Genomic DNA, 13,956 nt, shown 5'->3' with positions numbered 1-13,956 from the left:
TAATTTATAAAAATCCGTTTGTTTCAGGTTCAGATTTCATATTACTGGTAATGGGACGCAATACCTTTTTATTCCCAGTGTATGGTCTGAGACATGATTTGAGGACAGGTTTGGTTTTGTTTGGGGGTGGTGTGGTTTTGTTTGTTTTGTTTTGTTTTTTTTCGCATATTGTCAGATTACTGGGTGATCATTGTTTTAGATACTATTCACTATTTGGCTCACAAGTGCAGAGTATAATCCCCATTGTGCACATTTGAAAATATAGTTTCCCTATTCTCAGGTGTGTGCTGTGGTGCTAGCTGTTCACAGTAGGTGCAAAAGCTATATGGCTGACTATCATATATAAGTATATCAGATTGCTGTATTGCTGCTTGGTTTTTACATAGCAGGTGCACTATTACCAGATCTATAGTAGCATCCTGTTGAAAAATTCCCAAAATTCTGTTTCCTCCTCAGTGTCATCAGATTATACTGAGCTAAATCTAATAACTGAAGCCTGAGATCATGCCCTATCGCTTTTTTTGTTAAACGACTTGTATGCAGTTGCACAGAATGGAAAGTGTGACGATGGGGTGGGGAGGTATGGTGTGTTTTCACCCGACCTGTGCAGAAAGTTGTGGCATAAATAATAATACCTAACTATTTAAAAATGGTGTATAATTTTTTTTTCTTTTCCAAATTAGATGAACTCTGTCAAACACAAGATTATATTTCTGAGTTTTGACAGCAAATGACTTCCCAGAACTGACTAATAGGATCCAGGCTGAAATTGTGCCTCTAATTTCATCAGCCTGTGATGGTATTCACTATATGTATTCCTGCATAAAAACCAGTTAAAGGACATATGACTAAAACAGCAGATTTCCTCAAGTCTCTCAAACTGCTGAAATACAAGCATCATATAGACTACTAAAATAAGTTCCTCCAATGGTTAGAAAAACTGCTGCTAAATAATAAATATTCACCTGAAAGCATTTGGATGAGTTTCCAGCCATAGTTTTAGGTTTTTAGTGTCTTATCCTCACTTTTAGTTCAAGAATAGGCTTAATCTGTAAAAAAGGATGGCCTTTAAAGCAGCTATTATTAAAAACCTGAGGCATGCCCCTGGGCGCAGGGTCCTCATGTGCTCCATAAAAGAGCCAACATGAGGAGGCACAGCAGGTACAGATTCAGAAATTCTTTGAGACCACTTCTAAAGCAAAATATTAGCAGAGCAGTTTTGATGAATGACAGAACCAGCCAGCTGCCAGGTGCTTCTGCCTGAAAACAAGTGTATTCAGTCATTTTATCTTAAATCTTAAACAGAGGCAGCTGCTTAATTAGTGATTTCCTATCTTGTAGTATATCACAACAGTATATCACAATGTTATTGTACATTAATCTTTGTTTTATTTGTTTGTCTAGTTCTTAAACATCATTTAGGATTAGAGGTTTTGAAATCTAAATATGAAAATTAAAAATTGTTATAGTTGAGCACTATACCTGTCACTGCCCCACAATTTTTGGTCACAATATATTTCAAAACACTAAGCCATGTGAGTGAATAATTACAGGCAGACTTTAGTTCGGTCTAAATTCCTTCATCATGAAGGAAGGGAGCCGGTTTCAGGTCTGTGACATCATGCTGGATTGAAGCTGAGTGAAATATTTGCCTCCATTCTTCCATATCCCAGCAGAGGCTGCAGGAATGCAGCAGGATTAGCGCCATGCTGTGAGGATGGAGGCTGTGGAGGCTCATCTGACACTGGAAATAACATCTGGAAATGATAATGGTGTTTTGCATACAGGCTTGACAAATCCGCCAACATATTGTCTCTAACTTGGGTCTTGATAGGTTTTGTCTGTCACAACATCTCATTATATTGTATTCTAAATAGTAAATATCCTTGAAGGAGATTTGTTTTACATGCATGAACAAATATGAGTTGCTTCCACTGATGAAATAATATGTTCAATGTGATTGTAATATCTTGTAACTTTGGTATGAAGTTAGGTCTTTTAGTTATAAGGTCACCAAAGTTGTTTCAGAGTTATTCAAAACATATTTATGGCATCTAAAGTGTCAGTCTTGTCTTGCAGGATCGTTTCTATGTGCCTCTTTTTTCATGACTACTAAGGGACTGAATTAATAACAGCAGTCTGAAGAAGGCCACACAAAGATCCATTCTGGTCTCTTCAGCTGTGGGCATAACAAAGACACAACAAAGAGAATCTACAGGAGGTTAAGATGGTACCAATCATTTAGTCATTACATATGCTTTGTATCTGTTCTTGAGCAACCCGAATGTCCCTCAAATGCCAAACATCTTTATAACTAACCAAGATAAATCTTTTCTTCATCATTTTTAGAACAATTTTAGAGAAAAATGTTTCAGTCCTACACTTCTGTGTCTTTGTGCATGAGTGTCTGCTTATTAGGAGCACTTCCTTTGTTGGTAAACTACTGAATTGTACAGCAATTCTCTGTATGCCACTACCTCGAATCTTCATAAATATTCCTCCAGCACCAGTGAAGCAAAGTCCCATCTGGACAGGCTGTGTTTAGTGCACTACCAAGCACCACATCAAAGCACTATTCAGCCCCTCCTGAAGAATAAGAGGAAATCTGGAACAAAGTCCACTTCCTTCCACAGCTCAGCCGCACACAGGGTGAGTGGCAATTTGTTTTTCAGCTATACAGATCATGACTGGATGACTGTGGGGTTGGCTATGGAACACCCTCGCTACCTTTAATTTGATTCCTGCATTTTGAATTGGCTTGAAGTTGAAAGCATTTTGACAATGGAAAACAAATATGTAGGTGATTTCTAGTGGGACAGTGATAAAATCAAATTAAATCTGTGTACATAGGAGGATTGTGAATGGGTTGTGTTAGTTCAAATCTAATCTGATACTTGCAGCCACTCATATAATCCTATTTGAAGTAGTATAGTGTTCTCCAGAATTATTGGTAAGTGAAAAAAGGCTATAAAACACTTTTTATCAGTTTAATCTTATATCAAAAATATGAGGGAAGCCTAACCTTCCTGTGAAATAAAATTGTTAAAAGAAAGATTACATTTCAAAAAATGTCTTACAATTACTGGCACCATTACCTTTGAGCATGATTCCTTTTCCAGGAAAGCATAAAGCTGGATGAGATGGGTGAACACATATGAAGGCATCTAAGACCATTTCACCATACAAAATTTCCCCAGACCCATCAGACTGCTTAGCCCTCGCTTGGGGACTTTTCTGCTATACTCCTGAGGTTTTCATTGGGGCTCAGCTCAGGGGACTGGGATGGCCAATGCAGAAGCTTTATTTAGTTTTGTGAGGACTTGGAGGTATGCTTTGCATCATCTGGAAATATATACCATGACTTTGCAGTCAGACAGATTTTGATCTAAAATCTCTTGGTATTTAATGTAATCTAGGAACTACATGTCTCCTAAAAACGATTCCCAGGGTCTTTGGGAAAGAACTAGCCCTTCCACATTATAGATTCACCACCTTGCTTCACAGTGGGGATTAGGTTTTTTCTGAATTACTTTGGCTTTTTTTTGTGCCAAACCTTCCCCTGGTGTTTGTTGTCAAAATGCTCTTTTTTCCTGTCTCATCTGATTGAATAACTTCTTTCTAAATCAAAGTTCTTACAATGTTTAGTGCACTCTAAACAGCAGATAACAGCAGAGACCTCTAGCAAATTTTCCAAATAGGTTGTTGGCATGTAGGTGGCATCTAATTGTAGTGTTGGAGACTTGGTGATCCCAGAATGTGACCAACTGCAACTGTCAAAATGTGGTCTTTGGAGAAAGCGTTTCCTTTTGAACCATCTTTCTCACTGTATGTGTGGGCAAAATACACTGGTGTCCACTTCCAGGCAGTTTCATCACAGGTCTATTTGATCAGAACGTCATTATATTTCCTTTATAATGGAGATGGATGTTTTCAGGTATGAAGCTATTTTTATAGCCATTGCTTGATTTGCATAGTTCAACAACCCTATGTCATTTCATTTTATGTATTTTCTGAACTGCCATATAATGATGGATGACTAAGGGTCTTTGACCTGCATGTCACTTCATATTTATAGGCTACCCCAGTGAAACAAGAAGTTAAGGATGAGTCAGGTATGCTTAAAAAATGAGATAAAATACGAATTCCTTATATTTGTGTTCATAAAAATTATATATGTGCTAATATCTGTGACTAAGGGTGCCAATAATTCTGGAGAGCATTGTCCTTGCAGCAGAGATACTCTTATTAATATACAGTTCTTATTTTCACTCTCTATGGGATATTAGACAATGGGGTGGTTGCTATTGGATGTCCACTGTGTATCAGAAAGGTTTGAAAAGGCAGAAACACTTTTAGTGGGTTAGAAAGTGCATAATTAATAAGGTATCCAATGTTTAATTTCACCCTATACAAGGAATATACAAGAACAATCTCTAAACCAGAAAGCAGTAGAAGGTTAGAAACTTCAGCATAAATACATGAAGAGAAAACAGGCTGACCTTCCATGTAATGTCAAATCTGCATCTCATATTGCTGTCTCAGATCCCTGCTAGTCTAATTCTTCTCCACCTCGGTAAATCCCTTCATCCGAGCTTTTGTATTTCTGTAGCCTGCAAAGTCACTCTGATCCTAATCAGTAGTCTTAGCTGCTCCACCAGCTTCTTTAACAAGGATTTTTTCCTCTGTTTGCCCTGAGGATTAGCAGCTGGGGTTACACAGCTACAACAAGCTTACACCTGAGATCTAAAATCAGATGCATTTTAACTGAAAAAAGACAATTCTGTATTTCTATGTCCTCCATTGAGTGTCATTGTTTAAATTGGATGTTTGTCCTTGGACGATTGTATACATGAAGCAGGATTTCCTCTATTTAAAAAAATTATTTGATTTTAGTTTTATCAAATCATTTTGGTGCTTTCAGGCATTGTTACTGACGCTGTTGTTTATAGCTGCTTGCTACGAAGGTAGGCAGTAATCAGTCTCTAATGTCTGTCACAACATTAGCTATTTTTTTCAGCCTGATAGAAAGGGAATGCTGAGTAGAATGGCCATTGCTTGATGCCGTTGTTTGAAACCTTAAATTACAGGAAGGAGAATGGAACTGCAGCTTTTTTGACACCCTGAGGCACACAAATGTTGGTGTAAGTGTGCAGGTGCACATATGCACATACATGAATAACAATGTATGTTAAATTGCTGAACTGTTCACGTGTAGATTTTTCAGTTGTAGATAGTTAATGTTATAGTCCCTGTATGGATGGATGGATGGATGGTTGGTTCGTAGCATTCCGAGGAATAACGTGACAGAATCTACTCTGGGTTAATCTCCTTCTGTGCCCGAAAGACTCTGTGAAGCCAACAGCTGGAGTGATGTGTCTCGCACGGATCAGCGTCTGTTTACATCTTCCACTTCTCCACCATCACTGTCAGTAAAACATGTGCTTGGCATGCTTGCAGATGTTTTGAAAGCCCTGTTCATCAACTTCTGCCAGTTTTATTTTGTCAGTTTGTTAGGAGTGGGAACATCTAAAAAATATGTATGGTAATCAGCTGAATATGACAGGGTTTGTAAAATTTAGAACAGTGCCAAGATCAATGCTTCTACTTTTAAAAGAGAGTTTTTATAGAAAGATCTGATTAGTGCTACGAAAGGGATCTGTGAGCCATACAATTTAAAAAATGCATCTTTGATGAAGTTCCACAATTTGAGGTTTGCTCTTGATTTTTTCAATGCATTTTTTTTATCATTTTGTGACTGACTGTGCTCTATACTTGTTGGAACACCAGCTAATTATCCATTCTACCCTAATAGCAGATGTGGTCTGCACTTTTGACTCATACATTTATTCATGATTTCTCAAAACATCCTCTAGTTCCCTCTTTTCGGAAAAAGTGTCATTTTCAGGAAGTTGTATCTTTATCCTGCTCAAATCAAGGCATGTACAGTTCAGGTTGCTTTTCTCTCTTTTCATCTTTTTATATGCTGTGACATAGAGAGGTAGCTAAAGCATCTCAATGGAGCCATACGACCTCTAACCCCAGCTAGCTATCACTAACGGTGACAAAGGACCACAGGATATCACCCATAATCCACCAGTAGGATTCTGTGTGTTAGAAGAACCCCACTGAGAGCAAAACAGGATCACTGCTCTTTTCATCTCCCCAGCACCCTCTTCGTGCCTTTTCCTCAGTTTAAGCGGCTGCCAAGTAGGAGTGAGTTTTTTTATTTGTGCTATTAGAACGTGTAGGTTGGTGTGACGCAAATTGAAGCAAAAAAAAAAAAAAACCCAACCAAAAAAAAAAAAAACCTGGTATGTCAATATTATCACTTGAAAACTGCATTGCGAAATTAGTCCAACATTCAGGCCTTTGAGAGGTTTTGACACTGAATGTAAAGACAGAAAAACAAAATTTAATTCAAGTTTACTCTCATTTCCAAATTATCAGCATCAGTGGGCTTCCAAGGACTTTTTTAGACCAATGTTCATATCAATTCTCAAATGTGTATTCTCAAATATTTCTGCCTTCTGAACTTCTGAAGAGCTGCGAAATGCTTGTATGTTTTCCTTACACATCACAAATTCCCTCAGCAAGCATATTTTGGTCTCATTAAATATGCTTTGGTTCCCAGATGGGCAGGAGGGCAAGGACTACGATTTGCAAGCAGGCTGGCAGACGCCCAGGCCAGCGCAAGGGAATGGCCGTCTGGGCACTGCAAACATGTTCACCTAGGTGAGAGCTTCCACAACTGAAGGTGCATTTTGTACAAGCCAGTATCACTAGGATTCCTCTCAGACAAGACACTATGGTACAGAGGTGGATGGGGCAATAAAGGATGAACTAGCAAATATGATTTTGGACACATGCTACCACAAGTAGTTAATGCAATGTCATATAACATGTTGTGTGTTAATTTGAAAATGCATCAGCATATCTGTTGCAAAGTGGCTCTAGGGAATAAAATAAGGCCAAAATAAAAGAGGCAAATGTATACTTGTAGTTAATGAATTTGGAGTGATTCTGTGCCCTCTTCCATGCTCAACCAATGTAGGCCTTTAAAAAAATAAAAATTAAAAAATTAAAAAAATTAATAAATAAATAAAAATAAAAATAGTGGCCCAGTTCTATATGAAGCACCTGAGTGTAATTTATATTTGCCCTATCTAATGAGTGTAAATGGTGGATGTGGTTGGCTCCAGGCTAACAAAGTCTACAGTGTGAGTGAGACATGAACATAAATCTAAGATCATTTAGAAATGTGGAGAAGGTGGCTGGGGTGTGAGGAAATTTCTCACCCAATGACAGATTTTCTCTTCACACCTGAGTTGTTTTTCACAGTTTTAATTTCTGCAAATAAATAACTATAATAATTTTAGAGCGACTATGAAAAGAACTTTGATATAAATTAAAGATGATGCTGGCAGACTATAACTTATCGTGCTCATATAGTTAATCTGATATTAATGAAAGAACAGCACTTGCAATTATTCAAGTACAAAAGGAGAAAGATAGATTTATAATATCTTAACTGTGCAGTATAATATTTGATAAGCTGACAGACCACAGATTTAATAACCACCCTGGGCCATATGTTATTGTCCCTTTCACTTGTTTTGCGCTTTTTCCATTTTAAAAGTCACAATTAACCTGCTGATAACAGTGACTCATCCGCTAACAGAACTTCCCACAGTTACTGAACCTAAAACGCAGGAAAATTCATATATCAAACTCACTGGTTTAACTAAAGGCAAATGGTCGTGACAGTGCACTCTCCTCCAAGACCGCGCTATTAGTAAATGGAGAAGTAGGAGGCGATGACGCGCGCATGCGATAAGAGGCACGCATTTGATCGGGCGTAAATAGTCACAATTATTCTGGTCATAGAAACGGAGGCTCATCCTTCGTTGCCTCTGAGGAATGCAAAGACCCAGCTCAGAAGTTTGATTCTCTGCTAGGATTAAGTCACGTTTTTGGGGATGCATGAGGGAAGGACAGACCATTCATTGTCCCATACATGGATATTGTATCGCGGGCTGTCCTTTTATTTAAAATGCCTGACCTAAAAAAAAGGATTTAGGGGAAAATCTGTCAAGTGAGCAACTTTGCTTTGCGGTCGCTTACGCCCATACCGAAGGAAATCGTTTTATAGACGTCGCGTATGCTTGTCAATTTGTCGAAACTTTGGTTCTCTAGTAATTGATTTTTAAAGACACTTTGGAACGATGTTTCTATCCTCATTCACAGTAATGATCACCACAATCATCTTCATTTTGAACACCGGTAAGTATCTTAATGGCTTTATATATTAATTTTTGTGGAAGCGCCTCTCTCAGCAGTACTCACGTGTAAGCCCAGCGTCTATTTTGTAACCTCTATAACGTGTCTCTTCTTTAAGACAGTCACTAGCATCAGATGTAACTCGATAAGCGATTTGTGTTGTGTATTTAAATTCAGCGTTGTATTAGTGGAGTGTGTTTAATTTGGACTTTCTTTGTTTAGCCGAGCAAGAATTTTATCTGTTCATTCGTTTTCAAAAGTTTGATTACTACATATGTTTCTAAGTTTAATTTTTCAAGAACTGAATACGAAGTAGAGCACTAAAATGTATTGTGACTTAAATTTGTACTGTACGTGAAATCACAGCTCTACTAAGATCTAATGATATAACCACCACCCCCTCCCCCGCCCAGTTTTTTTTAATAATTATGGAATTTGTATGTATATCCGAAAGAATATTTTAAGTCAAAAATATAATCCTGGGTTATTTATAGTATTTGAAACATATGTATTGTGGTGCCCAAAATGGTTGTGATGACGGTTATATGCCATTTTATATTTAAATTCCCTTGGGCTTGAATGTTATCTCAGTAGCCTATTTAGCCGAAGAGTGAATTAAAATGTGTGGCTGAAAGGATAAAAAATTGAACTCCTGAGACTGTGCACCACCTCCACCCTTGTCCTATGGCTGCAGGTTGGTGTGAGAGATTGCCTCCTCAACCGGTGAGGTCCACCCCAATGCTGATGAAGAGCTATGGGACTCATTCCAAACATGATCATTGTCACTATATGCTTAAACATCTTCAAGATGGTGATGAGATCAGAGTGCACATGCCTCTTGATATAGTGGGTCACTGGGTGTCGGAAAGGTAATCTCTGCTTCTGTCAGACATATGTCATACGTATGTGTACTACTTTATTTATGGGGTTTTGTTTTAATTGACTTGGAACCAAAGTTTTACTCCCACCTGGAGGATTATGATGTATAGTGGTGTAATGTTACGTCAAAGGTAAATAAAAGTTTTACTTTTTAATCTCCTTTAAAGCTGTGAGGTGAGACCTGGACCAGAGTTCCTCATGCGATCCTACCACTTCTACTCAAATCACACCTTCCAGGCCTTTCAGTTCTATTACCAGGACAACTACTGCACAGAGCCCAGCTACACGCTCCTCATCCAAGGTACCGTGCACCCAAGGCAAGGCTCCTGGGTTGTCCGCGGGGGCACAGAGGCAGACTACCAGCTGAGTCGTGTGCTGCTGGTAAGCCATAGCCCCACAGTGGCCAGAGAGCTACAGGCAAAACTGGCATGGAGCTGTGGTCTGAAGGAACACCTGGAGCCGGCGCTCAGCTATGAGGTGTGGGCTGAGGGCCCAGAGCACTCCGGTCGTGACTGCACCCGCAGCCTCGACTTCAGCATGCAAGAGCTGCAGCTACTGCGTGTGGAGCGGCGCCATCGCCATGGCGACCCTGGCAGACAGGGGGAGGAGTTGTTCTTGGGAGACGTGCACACAGAGCACACTCAGAGAAGACTCCACAAGCCCTCAGGCTACCAACCCCCCATGCTGAGTGTCAAGGTCAGTGTCTTGCCTCAGCATACTGCAGGGAAGGGGACAGAGCTCTAGAGAACACCTTGCCATTCCCAAAGCTTGATATTTGCCAAACAGAAGACATCTTTAATTTCACTGCTTGAAAATGGTTTAATGCTGCCACATGGTGCCATCATTCATAGTTTTATTATTCAATTTCAGTAGAACAGAACTGAAGGAAAAAGGATGGAGAATTATTTTGGGAACAGGAAGTTGCCTTTTAGATCTTTCCCACTGGGCTTTGTGTTCTTCAGTGGATGTTTATATGCTGCCCCCAGCAGGAAAGACCATTTTTAAACTGTCAAGAAAAGTAGCCTCATGTAGTCATATATCACACTAATAGAGGTGATGGCCGAATCCTCTGTCAGCCCCAGCTAACTGCATAGCATTAGAACTATCAAGCCGGATCCTTTCAATATTAGATCACCAACAGAGATGCATATCAGCACCCTACCATGGCATGCCCACAGCAGTTTGGGTCACCCTGGGAGTAATAGCAAGACTCTTCTTCCACAACACGCCTCGTCTAGAAACAATAAACACGTCCTGCTGGGATACAGCAAAATGGGCTATGATTCATATTTATGTTTTCACAACACATAGCTTATGTCCAACCAGCAATTACAACTAAGTAAAAAATGGCTAACTGAAAATGAGTAACAGCACTATAAACCAGATTTTACAAAGGGTCCTTTCGCCTTTGAATATTAATGTGATTCTTGGGACCACAAAGATTTTAGCACTAGTTATTTCACTGTAGGCTTCTGTCATGTCCTGCATTTCGTCCAATAGCAAAAATGTGCACAAAATCTAAAAGATTTATGAGATGTTTGATAGAAACCTGTTTAATTTATGAAGTTATATGTAATGTAAAAGGTTGTATTTTACATAGCTTTGCTTGACATCAGATGTGGCAATGTGATATGATTAATTCATGTCATTAGGTTGGCCTCATCTTCCTCTGTGTGCTTGCTTCAGGTAGTTGGCATGCCCTTCCTTGTATATGGTGAATGCATTAGGTATTCATTGGCTTGCTCTTTCCCATGTCATGCAGTTCTGCCCTACTATTACCATGATCTAACGTCAACCACTCAACTATTTCAAACAAGGCCAATACAGAACAAATAGAAGCATTCCCCCTGCCATTTTAGTGTGATTTCAGATGGTGTTAGAGCATACCCAGGCTGCTTATCCATTGCTATCCCCTGTCTACTTCAAAGGGAATGGGGAAATAGCGCTGCAAAGGGCATCACTCGAAATTCCAGCTCTGCCTTGGTGCGTGCCTAAGGCACTAAGGCAGGGCTGAGGAAAAGCTGCAGCCAGACTTGAGAGGTGGAACGGGGGCTTTCGGGTGGATTAATGCCTTTTATGTGTGTGCACTCACCCCCCTCCCAACCCCATCCTCACACGCACTGCTCTTCATTCTGATGCCTACAAAAAAGTGGTATGAAAAATGTAATGCAAAGTTAATGAATTCTGGTTTGAAGCTGAATAATTTAAGGGACGGATGTTGAGTCATGGCAGTCAAGCAATGGCGGCAGATCAGAAGTCAAATCATTGCTTCCAATAAGTATACTAGGCTCACACATTTTAACTTACCAGGTGCAGGGTAAACCCAAATGAATAGGTGGTGGATTGAAATTTAATGTTACCTTATTTCACAGACATGGATTAAACCTTGCTTTTGTCTGAATTATGTTGTTAATGTAGACTCTTTATTGAAAAATACACATGTGGCTTGAACTGGAACATGTAAAAAATGTATATAATAAAACTCAGCAAGAATGTGTCTTCCTGAGCACATTCTTAAGAGATGCTTTTTAGCCCAGTCTCAAAAGTGGTTATATATGGTATTTCAAATTGCCAAAGTCAGAATTGCTTTGGTTTTTCATGATAATTGCTTTATTGCCATTACTCATGAATGGCCTTGTGTTATAGCCCCATAACTTGGAGCCACTAATTCCTGCCTTTTCTCTGTCGAATACATCACACCAATACATCATCTTGGGTTCTTGCTGGCTGGGAAAAACACAGCATTTCTTTCTCTCCTGTCTGTCTAAATGATATACCATGCAATCTTGGGGTCTGTAAACAAGACTGAGCTGAGCAGTTAGCCCTCTAAATATGTATATGACCATTTGTTTTCAACATATGGCATTTTAAATGTATCTCTTGACATCAACAGAACTCTTGCTTTAATTATGTTCTCTCTCATGATCCTCTTTTATATTTAAAATACCACAACCAAAAAATTCTAATTCAAAGCATTTTACATTTGAAAATTCTTTGTTGTTTCAGACATACGATCACACCTGTATTACGTGTCGGCTCATCTCTGCAGCTGATCTTCACCATCCACCCATCCTGCCATCCCAGAATGATCACCATCTCCAGCTCTATGGTAACTGGGTTAGCAAGCGTTGTGAGGTTCGCCCAGGGGTCCTCTTCCTCGTTCGCCATTTTGTCTTCCATGAGGATAACATTTGGGAGGGCCACTACTACCACTATTCAGATCCGTTCTGCAGGCACCCTACTTTTAGCATCTCTGCCAGAGGACATTACAGCCAAGGGGTTCCATCTACAAAAGTCATGGGAGGCACTGAATTCACTTTCACAGGTAAACATTCACTAGAGGTGCTAATCCACTGTAACTCAGAAATTAAAATTGTGGTGTTTTGCTCCATACAAAATTTAAATCCTTGGACACAGTTTTCTGACAAACATTCCTATTTATACATATTGCCTCACCTTGCTGAAGTGCTGAAGAGTATATTAGCATTACAACATATAAACCATCCATAGAAAGTAGCTCTTTAGTCTTGGTGTTCCCAGAATGCTGAGTGGTTACAGTGGTTCTCCATCTTGTTACAGTGACCCATATGAAGGTCACTGCCATGGACATGGCCACTACATCCTTGCTGAATATCTTCAGTGGGGACGAGTGTGGTAAACAGGGCTCATGGCAGCTGGGGGTCCAGCAGGATGTGACATACACCTCAGGCTGTGCTGCCCTAGGCATCCGTCTACCCCACACAGAGTATGAGCTCTTCCACATGGAACGGGATTCAGCTGGACACATGCTCCTCTTCAATGGCCAGAGACCTACCAATGGCTCCAGCCCGGACCGTCCTCACAAGCGTGCCACATCCTATCAGCCACCACTGGTACACTGTATCCCCAGCCAGGAAGGCAGTTCAGGTATTGGAAAAGAAGGAGACCATCACTTCAGGCTTGGGAATGGCTCCAAGACCCAGTACCTGCACTTGTTCTGTGTTATCTCTTTGGTTACACTTGTGTTCTCTGTCATTTAGGAAGTAATTAGGGAGTGTTTCAATATGGTGCATGTTGTACCCCATGACACAGATCTGGTATCATTCTACTCATTTGCTCATTATAACAGGAATAGCTGGAGCGGTGGTGAAGTGGTCCTAGATACAGATGCTGAAAACTTTCATTGGACTGTGAACCTATGTCAGAGGATATTGTGGAAGTATTTCAGTGACATACAACAATTTTTTATGTTGTGGAATTTGTGGCATTTACTTGAACATATCCAAATACAGGCAGCTTGTGCCCATTAGGTGCTGTACATGAGCAAAATAGATGACGAACATTTAAGCACTATCCGATATCCATAGGAAGGTATGCATGTTGATTTACAATGACATCCACTGAACTGTCTACCAAGGGGACCACCTCTGAATTTCCCATCAAATGCACAATGTGTGCAGAGATGCCACACAAACACTGCAATGAGAATGTTAGATATTTTATTTAACTTTCATATTTCCTCAATGTTAAATACCATAGGACAGGACTGTAAGAGTAGTGATCTTTATTCAGTCAATAGTCGCCTCACAAATGAGGTATATAATTTGCATAAAGAAAATGCTAGTAAGATGTGTATTTTTCAGGTGACAGTAGGAAAAAATAATGCATATGGAAGGAGGCACATTTTTCCCAGCTAAGTTCTTCACATTCAAGAAATTAAAATAAGTAATTGATTGTGAATAAGATTATTTTACTGTCAAGTGGCCATCCAGCAAGATGTAGCAAAATCCTTTTTTAAATTGTTTTCTTATAAGGGTTAAA

At 39.6% G+C, this 13,956-nt stretch overlaps 1 protein-coding gene across 2 annotated transcripts; it reads left to right on the top strand.

Annotated features, from left to right (window-relative positions):
* The first annotated feature begins 7,887 nt into the window (after positions 1-7,887).
* Positions 7,888-13,938, top strand: LOC113573082 (protein APCDD1-like). 2 transcript variants are annotated; one of them, XM_027003136.2, is made up of 6 exons: positions 7,888-8,280; positions 8,972-9,146; positions 9,324-9,852; positions 12,163-12,481; positions 12,736-13,062; positions 13,265-13,938. In XM_027003136.2, exons 1-6 carry the CDS (start codon positions 8,223-8,225, stop codon positions 13,294-13,296), a joined length of 1,440 nt encoding a protein of 479 aa, XP_026858937.2. In that variant the 5' UTR covers positions 7,888-8,222; the 3' UTR covers positions 13,297-13,938. The 2 variants fall into 2 exon arrangements, with proteins under 2 accessions (XP_026858937.2, XP_026858929.2); XM_027003128.2 differs by having other exon boundaries at positions 12,736-13,938.
* Positions 13,939-13,956: the final 18 nt, after the last annotated feature.

Source organism: Electrophorus electricus, chromosome 10 (assembly GCF_013358815.1).
Source record: "Electrophorus electricus isolate fEleEle1 chromosome 10, fEleEle1.pri, whole genome shotgun sequence".
NCBI lineage: Eukaryota > Metazoa > Chordata > Actinopteri > Gymnotiformes > Gymnotidae > Electrophorus > Electrophorus electricus.
The sequence above is the reverse complement of the archived record's forward strand: the minus strand, read 5'-3'. Positions and strand labels throughout refer to the sequence as shown.